This window comes from Asparagus officinalis, unplaced genomic scaffold, assembly GCF_001876935.1.
Source record: "Asparagus officinalis unplaced genomic scaffold, Aspof.V1 AsparagusV1_Un703, whole genome shotgun sequence".
Lineage (NCBI taxonomy): Eukaryota > Viridiplantae > Streptophyta > Magnoliopsida > Asparagales > Asparagaceae > Asparagus > Asparagus officinalis.
The window spans coordinates 17,038-36,972 of record NW_017972963.1 but is presented as its reverse complement, the minus strand read 5'-3'; the positions used below and the strand labels follow the sequence as shown (position 1 = coordinate 36,972).

Genomic DNA, 19,935 nt, shown 5'->3' with positions numbered 1-19,935 from the left:
TGAATCATAAATAAACTCTTAAACATGCATGAAACATCATTACGAAGAAAAAATATTAAAATTCAGTTAAACCAATTTATTAATTACTCTCAGATCTTAAAATACTTTTGTAATTTCGTTCTTAAACTTTTACACATGAAAAGATCTAGCCTTTATACATATAATACAAAAGATTTGATATTTATACACAAATTAGTCAATTTGGCCCGATAAAACTCGTTAGAAACTTATTTAAAATTCTTTAAAATAGGGGAGTAGAATTAGCAGAGATGAAACTCACCTGCGACTTCATTTAAAATGTGAGGGATAGAATTCCAATACATATCTCCAAGCCACAAACCAAAATCCCACCTTAGAGCCCTTAATCTCACTCTCTCAAAATCAAATTAAGGTTTTTAGGAGAGTTTGGTTGCTACTAGGTTTTTTAGATTACTGAAAAATATGTAAAACTCGTGAATAATATGTATATATATCAGGGAAAATGAATATGGGCCTCAAATACCCGAAACCAAGTTAAAACAGGAAAAACAAATTTCAGGTTTCGCGGTCGACCATGGCAGTCGACCGGACTGCAGTCGACCGTGGCGGTCGATCGGGCTGGAATTTTCTAGATTCTCAGGATTTGGCTATTGTGCATGTTTTCAACTCGATTCTTTCTCATGAATGAACTTGTTTATACTCAAAACACTTGTTAATGTACTCATACACTATTTAATGATATTTTTCACAATAAATATCCACTTATTATAATTAATCACACATAAATCAATTGTTAACTCAAATTTTTTGGGGTTTTACAGATATGCATGTTTTTGTAAATTGTGTTAACAATATATATCAACCAAAATATACAGTTTACTAAAAAAATAAGAGAATTATAAGTAAACCAAGCTAAAATCTAAAGAAAAATATTTTATTTTAAAGCTAATATGATGGGCCCGTTCAGAACAAGCTGCCAAGGCAAAAGTGTATCTGTTAAGGCTTTTTACAAATACAATACTAATTACTTTAGATTACTGATCTATGAAATCATCCCAACATTCGGACGATGTATGATCTTTTAAGGCCTACTTTAAAATTCACACAATTAAACCTAAAAATTATTTACCAATATATTGACAAGCTAATATAAAGATAACTATCATTTACAATAGAGTTGAGTTATGATTCTATGCTTGCAAAGGCTACAACAAGAAAGTAGATAAAGATGTTAATAAGATTCCCCATATGATAAATGTCACATAATCATCGATGTTGTAGTATTAAGGTTAACTAATATTCCTTTTTTATGAAATACACATATCAAAATTAAATATTAACATTATAACCTAAAGAAATTGACAATAAAAACTACAATTATTTAGTTCAGATCCTCATGGAAGATGACACGGACAGAGCAAAGGTAACCTTTTTTTGTATGATAGAAACTCTTATTGAATACACAATAGAAGAATTCATTGTAGAGAAAAACGATGTAACTCCTACCGTAATTAAGTAATAAATTAGAAACATAAAAATTTCAAATATATAAAATCAACATTTATTCTTATTGAAAAGCAAAAATAATCAAAGTTCATATTTCTAAAAGTTTGTGTTGAACATCTAAAAAGATGAATGAGCCCAGGAAAAGATAACAGCACAAGAAATCCAACTCCAGCCTGATGTCACGATCAATGTAGATAATGAAGACACTGCTCTAGAATTGCCCAAGGAACAAGATAAAAGTCGAGAAGGATTGATCTTGACTCAAAAAAAAAATAGAAGGAATAAAAGAATCTATTGTTTTCCAAATATTTTATAGAATAATTTAATTTTTTGAGTAAAAAAATGAATCTTTAGAAAGAATTTTTTATAAACTTTTTAGTACTTTTGTATACTAATGTCGATGCTTTTATTATGTAAAAGTGTACTAGACTTTGCATTAATTTTTAGTTTATGATTTTTTAACGAAGTCTATCAATGATTAAGAATAAATTTCATATTCTCTTTAGTTTCATACTAGACCATTTTTAATCAATCATCTTGGCTTATTAGCTTTAATTATTCATTTTTTATAATGCCATTTTTACAAATATTTTTTACTTTTGCAGCACTAATCTTTCAAGTCAAGCTCGGTTTCATATTGGTCCAAATAAAATAAAATTTCAAATTGGCTTTGGATTATATTTGTTCTCTATCAATTCAATTATCAACACAAAAATTTAAATCCGTTATAGTGCATTTAAACAAACATCGAAGAAAATAAATAATCACAATGCTAAAATTTAGAGTTATAAGAGGGCAAAACTATCAAAATGGAACTGATGATTAAGTGCCTTAGGTATCAGCTTCGGTATCAGCTTCTTCTCCTCCTTTATCCGTACCTTAGGCCGATGATTCAGTATCAGATTCAGCACCGTAAAGAAGGAAGTCAGTAAAGTAATTTTCCAACCCCTTAAACGGCTGCTTATCCACGACCGCCGTCTTAAGCTCATTATTGGTGTTTATATATTTTAGACACTGATGGATGGTGGAGGGGACTATAAGATTACCATGGATCTAGGGCCAATCCAATAGTAAGTTATAGGAGGTTTTCGCATCGATTAGGTAGCACGTGACCTCAAATCTTAAATCCCTAAGTTAGCACTTTACTAGGATTTTACCCAATGGTCTGGACCCACTGGTATTAAATCCGTAGATAATGGTGCTTGTCAAGGATAACTTGTTGGTAGGGATTTCAAGATTATACATCAATTGGAGTGCCATGATGCTGACAACGGAACTCAGATCAATTTGGATCTGGTTGACAATGTTGGAGCTGATGTATCCGGTGAAGTACAGAGGTTGGTCATGCTTCAAATTTCTAACTTGCATGTCATCTTTGGTGAAGGTGATACAAGGGAACTGCTTGGCTGCCAAATTACAATGTTGAACTGGTGGCTCCTGCTCTTCGGAGACTGGCTTGATTTGAGTGAGGAATACGTCAGAATCAGCCAAAGCTTCTTGAATAGCCTCTCTAGTGTCTTTGGAAAGGCACAATAACTTATATAAAGTTATCTTCACTAGGATGTTAGCTAGCCGAGTCATAACATCGAAGCGGTATGGTATGCTTGATCTTCTCGGTTTATCTCTTCTAATAGGACAATTGATTCGAGACTGTCTCGGGTTCTGAGCCTTTTGCCTTTAGGGATCTTTCTCCTTTTGTTTGTTAGTTGGTTGTTGCTGGGGCTTCCCAGCAGGTGCATGAAAAATTATAACAATCCCCAGTTCAGCCAACATTTTAGCATTTGGATCAGAGGCTTCGGGATATTTATAATGATATTCATTCCCGCCCCTGGTAGCAATGACTTCATGTCCGTCCTCGGAAAGTGATAAGGTAAGGATGCCTTCATCGTCTTTCTCCGGGATTGTTGTCACGGGATAGTAGGATTTGCCCCTACTCTTTGGCTTCTTCTTGGACGAGGACCCTGCCCATTGTTCATCTTTGAGAAAATCTGAATGGACCCAAAGAATTTTGTTATTAGGGGTCGTGTGCTGTACAAGTCCCTTCTGGCGTTGTCCATGGGGATCGTCATTAACCGTCTTCATCTTCACCTTTGATACAAACTTTGGCTGAAACCATGACAGAGGGACAGAACCGAAACTGATAGAAACCTCATTTTTGCCCACCTTCTTTTCCTTAGGCTGCTTTATGGTGATGATACCGACGTTGATCAAGGCTTGGATTTTGTCCTTGAGGGTGTAGCACATCTTAGTGGGATGATGGACCCGTCTGTGAAAGGCACAATACTTTGGATCCGTTGTCCTTTTAGCTTCTGCCTCGTTAGTGATTGGAGGAAATTTGATTTTGTTGTTATCCAGGAGGTATTTGAAGATAGCAGGAACTTCATCTTCCTTAAAGGAGTATTCCTTCGTGAATTTTAATTTTGGTTCAGAAGTCTTATGGTGTCTTTGAGGTCGTTGTTGCCACTGTGAGGGCGACTTCTGTGGCGCTTACTGTTGCGACTGTAGTTAGAATGTTTGATTCGCATCAACTACATTCACCGGCATCTTCCCTTTACCATGAGGGACAAAGTTTTGCTTTGGAGCGTTAGCCGCCGGTTGACCTCTTTCAGCCTTCTTCCGTTTGAGGAAGCGTTCGACTTGCTCTCAGTGCACCTTTAATTCTTTCCATGTTTTAGATGGTGCCACACCCATGGCTTCTAGATATCCAAAGAAAGGTTATTGTGACATGTTTGAAGAATAAACTCCTCCGTGATCGGATCTTGGCAATTCATTGCCTTATTCCGGAAGCGCTTGAAGAATGCATCAACCGACTCTCCGTCTTTTTGCTTCTCCTCAAACAGAGTCCTGATTGACACTTTAGTATATCATCGAAGAAGTTTGTGAGGAACATGATCTCCATATCATCCTAACTGCTAATGCTTCTCGGCTTGAGACGGTGGTACCATTCGAAGGCGGCTCCGCGAAGGGTACCGACGAATGACCAGACCATCAAAGGTTCGTTGCCAGAGATTACGTCGAGGTGTGATTTAAAATAAATCAGATGCTAGGTGGGTGATCCTTTCCTGTCAAATGGCATGAGTTAATTAAGTTGAACTTCACCAGATACGGAATCAATTCTCACTCTCTCGGATATGTACACGGGATACCAGTCTTCTTAAACTCTTGAGCAGACATCAAAGCATTGACTTTGCTCTCGAGGTCCTTCATCTTCTTGTCTTCGCCCATATTTTTCTTTGGGGGTTGTTGAGAAGGTTGAGGAGATTCCACTGGACCACCCCTAGGGTTATTGTCGTCAAGGAGGAGTATCAACGTTGATATTTTCATCCACTTCCGAGTCGTAGCCTGCTTCATTAGCGTTGTTACGACGATTGGATTCAGCCTACTAATTCGACCAGGATTGAAGCTGTTGGGCATGTAACTCCCTCATGCGCTGCATGTTCAACTCCATTTTCATCTTTATCTCAGCTCTGAGCTCTTCTTTCTGCTTAGCTAGAGTGTTTTCGAGCATTTGAGCTAACTGGTCAGGAGTGATGGTGAACACCTCCCGGACTCATCCTGTACTGGACACAGTGGCATCCGAAACGACTGCAGAGCAAGTGTCTGACACTTCGTCATCTGAGGATAACCCTCTGCTCATTCGTTGATAGTCCTTGGTCTGATAGCTCTAGCTCGCAGCCGAGTTAAATACTAGGATATTTCAAGAAAAGGTTCAGGGATGAAACACCATGTTGATTTCCCTTTATCGGTCACGTTGATGGTGACTTCTGATAGTTCGTCATCTTGAACGGCCGATCTTCTCTTGCGAAAATGCCTCGGCTTGGGCTTTAACATTTTGGTAGAAAGTCTTTCAAATACCGAGACCCTCGGTGGAGCGGTCTCGGGGGAGCTACACTCTGATAATACTATCCTGATAAGTTTGGTACACGGACAGTGAGAATTCGTTTCTCGGGTACTTCTCTTTTGAGTTTTGTTCGTACCCCTAGCCTGATAGTACAACTCATTGGCTTGATTACCGGAGCAACCTATAGTGTGCTGGCATGACTTCCTAGATATAATGTAATTGTCTTCCGACGCACACGCTTCCTTTTGGGGATATAACGCATTGTTGGCCTTCTCAAGAGTTACTCGTTTAGAACCAAGCTTTCGTGAGCATGGGGTCCTAATGGGCTCTTGGACTTAAACTCGCAATCCGAGGCGAGTTGTTGCCGGTGCTTCTCAATATGAGAGGTCCTTAATTTGTTGGGAGGACGCGCACAACCCCCAGTCTTATGAACTTCTCGGGATTTATTCACCGGACCCATGCGCTCTTTAACCGAAGATTTGCTTTGACCCTCGTGCAAAGGACCATGATGATCTGTGATATTCATTTTGAATCGGGACAAGTCCGCGCTATTGTGGGGCTTCATTGGAAGTATCAGATCAATTGGATTAGGGGCGGAACTCGACATGATCGAAAAAATGGGCGCATAAGACCTTATGTCTCGGCCTTGGCGCGGGTCACCTTAGGGTGACCCGCACTTGGCCGGGTCACTTAGGGGTGACCCGCTGGTAGCCAGGTCACCTTTGGGTGATCCGCGTTCTTCAATCTTTTCGGCCGCCGTTTTAGCCTTTGGCCTCCACACTTTGTATAATTTTGGGGGTTTTTGGGCCGCCTCTTCCTTTTACAAGTTTTTGGCTTCCTGCACAAGGATTCTTGCATGCGCAAACAATACACAGCGCTTCTGAATGCGCTCCTCAAGGGTCGAACGTGTCCTTTTGATACAGACCCATTCATTCATTGTTGGTTTGGAGGAGGAGCCGCTCGCTCGCTGTCGTGGCGCTTGGAGCTTTCTAAATTTCAGATCCGCCTCATAATTCCGTCGACCGACTCCAAAGCATTAGCGAGTTGACGCGTGAGGCATTGCCGGTGCCTTTGACGAGCCCTCTTTGATAGAGTTGGCATGAATCCAGTGACTATCTCCTTGATGGAGGAGTTCAGATTTGAAGATCCAGCTTTCTCGAACACCGGAGGAACGTTATGAGATGTAACTGTAGCAGCAATGGGGCAGAGATCATCATCTTGGGTCCTTAGATCTGAAGACCAGCGGACCTTCCTTGAGGAGGAGATCATCTTGCGCTTGTGAGGGGAGGAGGATCTAGAGGAGGAAAACATGTACTCCTCATACTTTTGCTGGTCGAACTCGTATTCGACCTCCATATCAACCAGGGTGAGGATCCTTGGTTGCGACACTACAACCTCGACAGAGAGGCTGTCAGCTCCTACTATGGTTGCCAACGTGTTTGGGTTAAAAGTTATTTTTTTCATTGCTAAACTCATTACAACTTTGATCGTTACAACAAGTCTAAAAAAATAATAAATTAGTCTTTTTATAAGACTCACTTACACAATGAAAACAAAAGATTACAACTCACTTCAAACAACACACAATAGATGTTTATCGTCGGTTGTTTGCATGAGATCTTTGTCTGTGCCGGGGTTTATCTGTGGACCGTCGCAGATTAGATCTAGTTGATCGGCAGGCTAGAAGTTTGTTGCTTTACAAAGGAAACAAGAACAGAAGTGATAATTTTGACCAAGTGAGATTATGACTCTTCTCAAGATCAAGTCCAAGCCTGATATCAAGGAAAGGGTGAACGAGGCTTTAGATCCTTCGAATTGCTCCTTCTTTATGCCCGGATTCGCCAAAATCTAATAGCCCTCGCTGAAATTCATGGATTGCACTCTTTAAATCGACAGCATTTCGCCCAAAAATTTCAGATCAGGAGAAATGAGCCCTTAGGCTTGTATTTATAGGGTTTCGGATGTAGAATATTTGGATAAGAATAAATAATTTGGCCATATCTTCAGTTGACAACGGCCTAACCATATTTAATGATGATATCTAAGCAGTTGGGAGGCTTCTGGAATGAACAAATCCCGAGAAAACAGTTAAAAACATGTCTTGGAGGTTTCGAGTGCGAGTCACGTCAATGTGACCCGCTGGCTTGCGCGTCACCTTAAGGTGACGCGGCTATGTGCGGGTCACCTTAGGGTTACCCACACGTGCGCGGGTCACCTCAGGGTGATCCGCGCATGCGAGTCATCCCAAGGTGTTTTGCACTTTTTGACTTCTCTGGACTTATCTTGTTCTGTAGTTTTGTGTATTTTATCATTCCGTTGACTCGTACGCTTCGTCGATTCGCTTCATGTGCTTGTCGATGCTAAATAATCTTTTTTGACTCAGCTAATAATGTTCATCATCTTCTCTCTATCTAGAGCTGTGTGTTAGAACTCATAGGTAATTTTTGACACCAACAATACACACCATCAGTCTCTGGCAATATGCCTCCGATACCAGGAGAATGTCCTAGCTTAGAAGGATTGTCGGTATCTTCTTCTTCATCTTCTAAGACTACACTAGTCGTATTGAGTTTGAATTCATAGTGTTTATTCTTACACTTTTGGGTATGTCATCGTCTTTTGATCCAAGCCTCTGAAGGCTCAGGATTGTAACTAAGATGATTACATACCGATTTCTTTTAAGGAATAGTTTTGCATTGGTAATTTTTTTGAACTATCATAACTATATCTCTGAGAGTCAGCAATGCTGACAATGGCGAGCTCTCTTCAAAGATAGGAACTCTCTCAAATCACTAGGAGTTTCAAGTTGATTTGAGTTATGACTCTTTTCCGAGCCAACTTCATCATTTTGAGTCTTAGCTTATGAACGTCGGCCATGGCGATGTTGGCCTGACCTTCACTTTGTGGTGTTAAACGAATCACCATTAGTGATGTCATTCCCTTGTCGGAATTTGGATAAGGGTTTACCCCTATCCTTAGCATCTATCAAGGAAGTATAGCGAACATTGTGAGATGATTTAAATCGAACCTTCAAGGAAGTTGTAGACTAATGCCTAAGATCAGAAGAAGTCAGAACATCTTGACTTTCGCTCAAGGCAAGGGTCAATATTTCTTCGCTCTAGACAAAGTTCGTTTGGATTACAGTAAAGCTCAAACCATCTTTAATGTTGGATATATTATCCCCAATATATAGTTTTGATGATAACAATTTATATACTATGTGTATTATATATGCACTAATATATCAATGCAGATATCAACATCAAATATGCTCAAGATATGTGAACAAAGTGCAGGATGGGTTTATGGCAACATGAAGTAAAGAAGAAGATATGCATAAATGTCAAAATATAATTTTTACATTTTCTTTGCTTAGATCTTATGTACAAGCCTTGATCACTCACAACTAAATGTCAAAATATAATTTTTACATTTTCTTTGCTTAGATCTTATGTACAAGCCTTGATCACTCACAACACATACACACACATAGTATTAGAACTTGATCACTCACAACACATACACACACATAGTATTAGAACACACTAACACATGCTTAGTGTGTGGTTAAGTATAAAAATCCCATATGTTAACCATTAGAGTTTATAGATAAAGAATACTTCATATATCTCATAATTACCCCTTAGTAGTCGACCAATAACAATAGTAGTCGACTACTCAAGCCTTGGTTAAAGTGTTAGATTTTGTCGTTTTATAGTATAGTCGACTAGTACAAAAAGTAGTCGACTAATTAAGCCTTAGACAGAATTCTAGATTTTGTGATTTTACAGTGTAGTCGACTAATACACATTGTAGTCGACTATTAAAGACTTAGACAGAATTCCAGAATCTGTGAAATTATAATATAGTTGACCATTGACAAAAGTATTCGACTACTAAGTAGTTATATGACTTTACAGAGTCTGTTTAGACTTAGTGCAAGTCGACTACTAAGTCTTGTAGTCGATTATAGATACAGTTTTCTAGTTTTTCATAATTTGAATTAGTGACTATTTTTAGCCATTTTTGGATGTTAATTGAGTTTAAATTTGTGTCTTTTTAGAGACTATAAATAGGTATTAAAGTTCAGAATTTTCCACCAAGCATACCCATAAGATTCAATTTTTGTGCAAATTCACTCTCTTGTTTTTAGAATTTCAGTCTAACTTTCCATAAAAGAAAGTTTCTGAAAAAGCCATTAATCTTCATCATACATACAAATTGTTTAGGCAATATTCAGAGATTAAAAGAGTTCCTAAGCCACTGCTATACTTCACCAACACTTCAAGGCTTATAGGAATTTGTGTACTTTCTTCAAAGAAGCTTTCTCTCAGGTGTGAGAGAAGATCTCTTAGTTAAGAGATTGTTGTAATTTGCAAAGACTTGCAAATTGGTCAGGTTTGGTTTTGATTTTGTAATTGGTTCAAAATCATAGTGTAAATCTCAAATGGGATTTGCTTAGGGACTGGATGTACACCCAGGATGGTAGAACCAGTATAAATCTCTTGTGTTTGTGATTGTTCAAATTTCTGTGATTGTTGTCATTTATTCTTGCAATTTATAACTCATCTTGCAAAATTTTAAAAGAAACACTATTCTCCCCCCTCTCTAGTGTTTAGTGTGTGCTTCCGCAGATCCTACATTTAGCGATTCAGCAAAAGACCCGAGGATCTTAGTATCGGAGTGCGAAACAATTTTCTTGTTGGAAGAGAGTTCACAGTAGAGTCGTCATCTTGTTTAGGATCTTTTGAATTACAGTTGACATAGATTACTATTTAAATAGAAACAAGAAAAATTTATATTTCTTGGGTCCTTTTCTTTGTGTTGATGGAGCATCGATCTTCTACTCCGTTGATGGTCTAACAAAGATGATAGGTTTTTGCTGTTGATCTCTGATTTGATTACTTAGAAGATAGCTCAGTCTTCTCTATCAGAAAGAATTAGTCTTCTCTATCAGAAAGAAAGAGAGAAAATATTAATTCAACACGTTGCATGGGTGTGTTCGAGATCTCAGTTGGTGGTCCTCTTGAATGAGCAATCTCCTCCTCCTCCTCTCATAGGCTACTGGCGAATAAGTAATGGGGAAAGAGGAGGAGGGGATGAGAGAGAGAGAGAGAGAGAGAGAGAGAGAGAGAGAGAGAGAGAGTTAATGATCTTTAATTGTGGATTAAATGGACATTAAAGTAGGAGATGATAATGTGATAGCAGTTATCCTTTTGAGAATAGCCGTCAAACGACTGATTGGTGAAGTTTGTTGATTAATTAGTTAGCGAAGCTCGTTGGAAGTGTTTAGGCAAGGCTCAATTGGACGTGGATGAGTCATCACTTCTTAATAATGGTGATGTGGTCCGTGTGGATAGCTGCAAGGGAAGTTCCCTAACATCAAACGACTAACTTCGCGTGGCTCATTTTTGACTCGTTTGGCTGATCCGAAGAGAGTTGTATGACGATGTTCACGTGCTCGTTTGAGCGAGCTTCGCTATAGCCTGTTGTGGGCTTGACTTTAGGCACATTTGAAGTGTTTAGCCCATAGACGTTAACTTCTTGGCTCCAAGGTAAATATTGACCTAAATAGAATATATTTTAACCTTCTACAATCTTAATTAGTATTTCATAAGCTTCAAAACTGTTACTAGCTTGTTATTGATATATAACTTAGTGTTCTATATGATGTCTCCTAGATTTTTAATAACTTTATAATAAGACTACAAATTATTACTACGCTTCATACTTGAATCTGTTTTACTGAATAAGATTTGGTACTAAAAGTATTTTTCTAAAACTGATAAATTTTAATAAAAATATTTATTTTATCCATATAGTTGCTCTATACTGCTGAGTGGTTCGTAAACATATAATGCTCATATTCTAATGTTACTATCCTTAATTTGCAGCTTGAGAAAAAGTTTTCCTTAATTTGTAGTGATTCGTAAACATATAATGCTCATATTCTAATGTTACTATCCTTAATTTGCAGCTTGAGAAAAAGTTTTCCTTAATTTGTAGTGATTCGTAAACATATAATGCTCATATTCTAATGTTACTATCCTTAATTTGCAGCTTGAGAAAAAGTTTTCCTCTAGCTAAGAAATTGAGAATTATTTCTGCTGAGTGAACCTAAACGAAGAAAGGATCCAACTATGAGCGTGGAGTCACTACAAATTTCATGATACATGGTCCTTTTGGTGTTTCTAACGTGGCAGCTACAGTTCATATATGAAGGATAGAAAGTATTCAAAATAAACTTTCCTAAAAAGTTTCAACTCCATGAGCACAAATTTTGTACTAATTTGGTACTTTGCGCGTCTTATGACAACGTTGCAGAGACGGTCTATTCAAGGGTGCATCATGGTTTTGCATAGTTGTATTCTAATATCAATTAGAAGTGCTTAATTAGTTGTTGCAGATATTTTCTTTAATTCATGTAATATGCTAATGGCAATTATTAGAATTTTTTTCTGTATCTTTGCCATCGTAGCTTCGTTAAGTAAATGGACAAGTTTTTTTGACCTTGTCTCATCATCTATGATTTGAACAGACTTCCAGATTCTGCAATAAAACAAAATTCTTAGTTGCTACTTGGCAAATCCTTAGACAATTGATCTTTAAAAAAGTTTATATTAATTATTTATTGATTGATTTTTGGCTTAAATAGGAAAACCCACTTAACTTTGGACAATCATCTGATAATCCCCATAACTTTTAGAATATAAAAAACACTTAAATTTAGGGTTATCACAAAACCCCCTTTAAGTTTAGATTTTAGTAGGAAACCCCTAGAAGGTGTTAAATCGTAATCTTCGCACTAACAAGTAAAATAATGATGGGGAATATTTTTGCCAATGAAATTCTCGGTTCACGCTTTTCAGGGAAGTTTTATGGGAAAAATATCTTAAAATCAAATAGATTTTTCTGATAAGCCCTAACTTAAATAGGATTTCTAAAATTGTGAGAGTTATGCCATTATTTGATAATCGTCTAAAGTTAGGGAGGTTTTTCCAGCATTCACGATATTTTTTCAGAAAACAACATCTTCTTCTCTCTCCGTCTCATAGGTCACAACGAGTCCTAATTGAATAAGTTTCGTAATTACTATTTAACAATGTTAACATGTGTTAATAAAAAATACAGTGATGGCAGTAATTATACGTTTATGCAAACTTGGCCTTTCTACCAATAAAATTATATTAAACATAATTTGCTTCTAATCATTTTGGTTTTAAATCTAGGAAAAATTGCTTCAAGGTCCCAAATTTCAAAAGTCAGTATGCCCCAGCCCCTCATACTTTTTGGTATGTGCTGCAACCCCCAAATTTTGAAAAAAATTATGCCCCAGCCCCTCCAGCTCATCTTTGGCCCAATTTTCTATGTATTTTACCCAAAAACCCAACTATACCCCTCCCCAAAATCACTGTCATCTCTCTCAAGATCCTCTTCTTCCCCTTCATGGCCCTCGGCCACACGTTCCCCATGCTCGACATGGCCGCTGTTTTCGCCGCTCGTGGTGTCGAAGCCACCATCCTCATGACCCCCGGCAATGCCTCCTCCTTCACTGCTGCTGTCTCCGGTGTCACCTCCTCACCGTCCCCTTCCCCTCCGTCCCCGATCTCACAACGAAGTGCTAAAACCTCGTCATGGCCACTACCCCGGCGACGCGCCTCACATTCATAGCCGCCATCGCCACCCTCCGCGAGCCCTTTGACCGCGTCCTCGCCGACCTCTCAACCGACTGCGTCGTCACAGACGTGTTACTCCCGTGGACTGTCGACATTTCCGTCGAGCGTGGAATTCCTAGGCTCTCCTTCCAAGGGACAAGTGCCTTTGCCAATTGCGCCTTTGATGTTCTTGGAAAGCTCAATTCCCTCCAAACACTCCCGCCGGAGGCGGAGGATTTCTTCCTTACCGGTCTCCCTCACAAAATCAAGCTGTTCAAGTCCAAAATTGACTCGTCAGTTGACACCGATCCTAAAAAGGCCAGTATGTTTGCCTCGATTAAAGACCCCGAGCATAAGAGTTACGGCTCAATGCTCAACAGGTTCTATGAGCTCGAGTCCAAGTACATCAACCACTATCGAAACGTCATCGGGCGAAAAGCTTGGCATATCTCGGATCCTCAGATTCTTCAGATGGCATTGGGCCTCGATTTATAAGGGAACATATGTTGCTAGGACACTGAATGGATGCAATAAAGGTGTTTGATGAAATACCACACAAGAATGATGTTGCTTGGAGATTTGCTATACTATTAAAGGTTGAATTCATCAAAAGAAGCAGTTCAAATTATTATAGTTGATTGACTGTTAACGTTTACATGTTTTATGTTAAATATAATTGAGAAATTGTTAATTTTAAATTATGAGAACGTAGTGTACCAAAAGATGATCAGGATAATATGTTCCTTTTTACAATTTATTTGTAATCTGTTAACTAACACCCTTATCCTGTTAACTATTAATCATTATCTGTTAACTATTATTTATAAACTGTTAACTATAATGAATTATCTGTTAACTGTTATTTGTAAACTGTTAACTATAATTCATTATTCGTTAACTATTATTTGTAATATGTTAGTTGTTATTTTTAATCCATTATCCGTTAACTGTCATTTACCGTTAACTGTTATTTGTAACCCATTATCCGTTAACTGTTATTTTGGGTCATATACACATTAATATAGTTCTCATTTAACATGTTAACTATAACACGTAGCATGTTAACATAATCCGTTAACACGTTAAGTGAGAACTATAATACATAAATTGATAACTATAATACGTAGCATGTTAAATGAGAACTATATTAACGTATTATAGTTAATATAATCCGTTAACACGTTAATATAGTTATTTATTTAGCAATTAAGGTTAACATATTTCTCATTTAACATGTAAACGGATTATGTTGACATGTTAATATAGTTCTCATTTAACGTGTTAACTATAAGTATGTTAACATGTTAACTATAACATGTTAATATAGTTCTCATTTAACGTGTTAACATGTTAACTATAACACGTTAATATAGTTCATTTACGTATTATAGTTATCAATTTATGTATTATAGTTCTCATTTAACGTGTTAACGGATTATGTTAACATGCTACGTATTATAGTTAACATGTTAAATAAAAACTATATTAATGTATATATGAGCCGAAATAATAGTTAACGGATAATTGATTACAAATAATAGTTAACGGATAATAGGTAACAAATAACAGCTAACAGATTATAAATAATAGTTAACGAATAATGGATTATAGTTAACAGTTTATAAATAATAGTTAACAGATAATTCATTATAGTTAACAGTTTATAAATAATAGTTAATAGATAATGATAAATAGTTAACAGATTACAAGTAACAGTTAACATATAATGTATTATAGTTAATAATTTACTAAATATAGTTATTAATTTACCAATTACGGTTAACATGTTAAATGAGAACGTTCACACTTGAGCGTCATATAAAACCGATGCATTTTGTTCAACATGAATATAGCTGCCTGGATTTGTCTTCTTTACTATGCGCTCATACCTAGAAAAGTAACAAGCAACCATCCAAAGTTAACATGTTATCAGTGTAACTTAACAAGCAAACTGCGAAGTTAACATGTTATTAGTGTAACTTAAGAAGCGAATAAAAAAGTTAACATGTTTCCGATGACATAACAGATAATGATTAATAGTTAATAATTTTACTTAACCAAACACTTGATGATACCAAAAGTCGACTTCAAGTAACTGAATTGCTAGATCCCTAAACACTTGGCACAAAATGTATGACGAACAGTGAAACGCAACATTAATTTGATAATTACATATTTTACTTAACCAAAAAAAACCTCCTCGAAATCCAATAAACAACAGGAGCTCACAAAATCAGCACAAATGATAAAAGAGTCTTATCCATTCATCCAAACCTCTTGAAATTTGAAAAAAAATGATCTAATTAACGGTAACTTTTCCCACCATTCCAGCTCCTTGGTGAGGGGAGCAGTAGAAGCTGTAGGACCCTTTCTCCTTCAACGTCACCTTATAGGTCTTGCCAAGGCCATTCAGCAGGTCCTCCTCGCTCATCGAGATCGCCCCCGCGTCCACCCCTGATGGGATCTCATCCTCGTCGAACACCACATTGTGGGGGAACCCTGCGTTGTTCTTGAACACGATCTCTTTGTCCGGGGCGATGTTCAGATGGCTCGACACGAACGTCCGTGACCCATCGTCACCGCTGAGGAGGACCTCGACGGGGAGTGTGTTGCTGGCAAGCACCGCAATCTTTTCTGGCGTTTGGGGGCTTGAGGGGGCTGGGATTGGAGGGAAGAAGATTGAAGAAGAAGTGGGGAGGGGTAAAGTTGGGTTTTTGAGTTAAAAACATATAAAAGTGGGCTAATTATGAGCTGGAGGGGATGGGACATAATTTTTTCAAAATTTTAGGGCAGCAACACATTACTAATAATATGAGGGGCTAGGGTACATTACTTTTTGAGTTTTGGTGCCGTGAAGCAATTTTTCCTTAAATCTATTTAAACTTGAAACTTCTTCCAAATATTTTAGTTTAAAATTTGGAAAAATTGCTTCAAGGCCCCAAAAATGAAAATACAATGTGGTCCAGCCCACTGTATTATTTTTCATGTGTATTAGCCCCAAAAAGGAAAAGTTAATGTGATTCTTCCCTTTTTACAATTTCTAAGAGAATTAATTCCCAAAAAACCCCAAACTACCATCTTCTTCTTCTTCTTCTTCTTCTTCTTCTTCTTCTTCTTCTTCTTCTTCAGATCTTCTCCTTCTCCTCTCATCTCCTCTTCCACCCTCTCTCCAACCTCGCTGGATACCTTCAACACCGCCGCCACCTCCGCCTCCCCTCGACCTCGTCGACTCCATCCTCAGTCGTAGCCCCCGCCGTCACCATCGCTACCCTTCTTCCTCTTCTTCTTCTCCTCCTCTGTCTACCCCTCTTGAGTTTTGAGGGTTCCGTTCTCTCCCCCGTCGCCCCATCCCCCCGAGATAGAGCAGATCTCCGTCGCCTCCATCGCCACGTCAGCCCCTCCCCTCCACTCTCTCCCCGTTGTCAAATCCTTGGGCGGGTCGGGATCTGATTCTGGCGGCCTATCCGTCGGCGTCGGAGTTGGTTAAGGGGATCGCGGCCGAGTGTGGGGTTGTTTTTGATGAGGTTGGTGGAGATCTTAGGAGTTCTAATTTGTGTTTTTTTGCTTTGTTTTGGGTGATTGACAGATTAGTTTGGGGGTTTAGGATTCGGGGACGGAGGGGTCGTAGTGGGCGGAGAAGGGGGTTGAGTTTAGCTGATCAAGAAGCAGACAACCACTCATAGATTGACTTTTTGGAGGGCCAGCGTCTCGTTGACTATGGAAGATCAGATCACCGCTCCTCTAGTTCTCTGATTTGAAGTCATTGCACCGCAAATGTATCTGATGCACCGCCAATTATACAATAGACTGAAATTATTACTCATAATTATGTGTTACTTTTTTAACTTTTTTTTCCAAAAGAAAAGTTTATTCTAGTAGTGTCGTGTGAGTGTGATAATACATAGATATTAGTATTTTAGTCTGTATTGAGTAACATGTTCCTTTTCGCATGAGATCAGGATAACATGTTCCATTTTGTAATTTATTTGGTAAACATCATCAGAAACATGTTAACTTTCTTTGTTCGTTTGTTAAGTTATATTGGTAACATGTTAACTTTCACAGTTCGCTTGTTAACTATAATACGTAGCATGTTAACTTTAATTGGTAAATTGATAATTATATTCAGTAAACTGTTAACTATAATTCATTATCCGTTAACTGTTATTTGTAATCCATTATCCGTTAAATGTTATTTCGGGTCATATACACGTTAATATAGTTCTCATTTAACATGTTAACTATAATACATAGCATGTTAACATAATTCGTTAACACATTAAAATAGAACTATAATATGTAAATTGATAACTATAATACGTAAATTGATAACTATAATACGTAGCATCTAACACGTTGTTGTTAAAACTTGTTTCTCAGCCACGCTGTTGTTAAAACCACCTGGATCACTTAACATAGGTGTGATTGTTGTTAAAACCACCTAGATCACTTAACATAAGTGTGAATATGTGCTAATTCTTCTTCTTCACAAGAGTTAACATGTTATCCACAAGAGTTAACATGTTTGCCACAAGAGTTAACATGTTAGCAACAAGAGTTAACATGTTATCCATAAGAGTTAACATGTTATCCACAATAGTTAACATGTTAGCCATAAGAGTTAACAAATTAGCAATAAGAGTTAACATGTTATCCACAAGAATTAACATATTAGCCACAAGAGTTAACATGTTATCTACAAGAGTTAACATGTTAGCCATGGATTGAGCTTGATGATTTTAACATGTTATATACAAGAGTTAACATGTTTAGTAATTTAGTGTTAACTCTCTTTAATGTTAACTGTGAACCTCTGTTAGTTGCTTATTATGTTTGCGTGTTTAGATGTTAGCTTTCATGTTTTAGATTTTAACCATCCGTAACTTATTGCTTGCTATGTCATCGTTAGTGATAACAGCACAATTACATACCCGAAACTATTGTATTTGCTCCGTGGGGGAAGACTCGATGACAAAGTAATAGAGGTCATCTTAGATAGATTACGGCAATGGTTGCAGTTGCAGGAGAACGTTGCCTTAAACAAGCAGTATGAGATTGTATCTATATATTTCTGCGTAAGATCAATCCTCATATAATTAGTTAACATCTAAGCTCTTATAGTTAACATGTTAACCATAATAGTTAACATGTTAAAATAACTGTTAGTCACAACAATGAACATGTTAGCCACAAGAGTTAACATGTTATCCATAAGAATTAACATGTTATCCACAAGAGTTAACATATAGCCACAAGAGTTAACATATTATCCACAAGAGTTGACATGTTATCCACAAAAGTCAACATGTTATCCACAAGAGTTAACATATAGCCACAAGAGTTAACATGTTATCCACAAGAGTTAACATGTTATCCATAAGAGTTAACATGTTAAACACAAGAGTTAACATGCTAACTACAGCAGTTAACATGATAAATATTATGGTTAAAATATTAACTATATGAATTTGAACCATGTTCACATGTTAAAGACCGTTCTTCCTTAATGTCTTAATTTTGTATAACAACATTCACTCTATTCCCAATTGTTCGCCATGATGTAGTTGGCCACTTTACTGTAAAGAAGCAACAAAATCGTTTGTGAAACAATCAACAGATTTGGTGGTAATATCCCAATCTCATCTTTTGGTACACTATGATTCTCAATTATATTTAGGGATTAGGTAAATGTTAACAGTCAGTCAACTATAGTTTACATATATTAGGTAAAACATAACAGTTAATCTACAAAACTTAATACTTAAAAGAATAAAGATAACAATTACTCAATTATACTTATATAGAACAACTAAACATTAACAGTTAATCGGCTATAGTTCACATGTAATAGGTAAAACTTAACAGCTAATTAACAAAACTTAACATTTAAAAGAAAAAAATTAACATTTACTCCACTATACTTAACATGGAACAAATAAACGTTAACAGTTAATTTTTTTATAGTTTACATTACTAACACTGTAAAAATTGAACTAACATGATACACCACTATAAAAATTGAACTAACATAAATTCACTTTATTCTTAAATACTTCCGTTCAAATCATAAAGCAATGGCATAAAACCAAACCTACATTCTCCACAATCAAGCTCTCCTCCACCCTAGCCTTCTTCTCCTCCACCTTCTGAGACCTCGTCATCTCGCAAGCAACACAAACTCCTCATAACTCCTCATAACTGAGCTCACCATCAAATCCATGAAATAGCTAAACCCAGTATCACGTACAATCTCCTCATAACTCTCAAAGAAAGAAACCAAAATCTCTATTTTCTTTGTTTACCCACTAAAGCTCACAAATTGCTAAAACCCACCAAAAATAAATCACCAGGGGGGGATCAGACCCAATCTCTGCTCTTCTTTTATTTGTACACTATAAGCTCACAAATTGTTATAACCCACCGAAAAAAACATCACCAAAGAGAGCAAACCAGCTCCAATCTCTGTTTTCTACATGTAACAACCGTAAATTTTGATACATATTTAAATAAAATTTTCTAGTATTTAAAATGTTATATTATATTTTATTAATATTTTTCCTAATTTCTAGAAATTTTTTGAGTTTTCAAAATAAATAAATAATAAAATATATAGTCTTATATTTATTAATTCTGCTAAATATTAATTTATGGTTTAATGATTTTATATATAATCTTTTGGTAGCTAATATTATTAGTGACCTTGTTATTATTAATGTAAACCTGAGCTTAGTATATTAGTACATATGTAAAAATATAAATATTTAACTGTTAATTATTTATTAATATTATTATATGTCTAATTATTAATATAATGTTTATTTTGAAAAATCATGCAAAATATTCCCATAATATTCTCTCCCTTAATTTCCTCCCATCTGAATTCCTTCCAAATTCTTTTCCCAATCAGCCTTAATCACTTTCCAATCACCCCCTTAATCATGTTTATTTTATACC

At 36.8% G+C, this 19,935-nt stretch overlaps 2 protein-coding genes across 2 annotated transcripts; one reads left to right on the top strand and one right to left on the bottom strand.

The window, feature by feature from the left end:
* Positions 1–12,960: 12,960 nt before the first annotated feature.
* LOC109828089 (scopoletin glucosyltransferase-like) lies at positions 12,961–13,476 on the top strand. Its single transcript, XM_020395128.1, has one exon. The coding sequence runs from the start codon at positions 12,961–12,963 to the stop codon at positions 13,474–13,476; it is 516 nt and encodes a 171-aa protein (XP_020250717.1).
* A 1,804-nt stretch (positions 13,477–15,280) lies between these two features.
* Positions 15,281–19,142, bottom strand: LOC109828091 (plastocyanin-like). Its single transcript, XM_020395130.1, has 2 exons — positions 19,073–19,142; positions 15,281–15,639 (listed from the first exon to the last, which is right to left on the bottom strand). Exons 1-2 carry the CDS (start codon positions 19,140–19,142, stop codon positions 15,281–15,283), a joined length of 429 nt encoding a protein of 142 aa, XP_020250719.1.
* Between the last annotated feature and the right edge of the window lie 793 nt (positions 19,143–19,935).

Excerpts from the sequence above, each read along its gene's own strand:
- LOC109828089 (XM_020395128.1), top strand. The coding sequence starts at position 12,961 with ATGGCCACTACCCCGGCGACGCGCCTCACATTCATAGCCGCCATCGCC.
- LOC109828091 (XM_020395130.1), bottom strand. The coding sequence starts at position 19,142 with ATGACGAGGTCTCAGAAGGTGGAGGAGAAGAAGGCTAGGGTGGAGGAG. Across the intron at positions 15,640-19,072 it reads CTTGATTGTGGAGAATGTAG|CCCCCTCAAGCCCCCAAACG; the intron begins GTTTGGTTTTAT and ends CTCCAATCCCAG.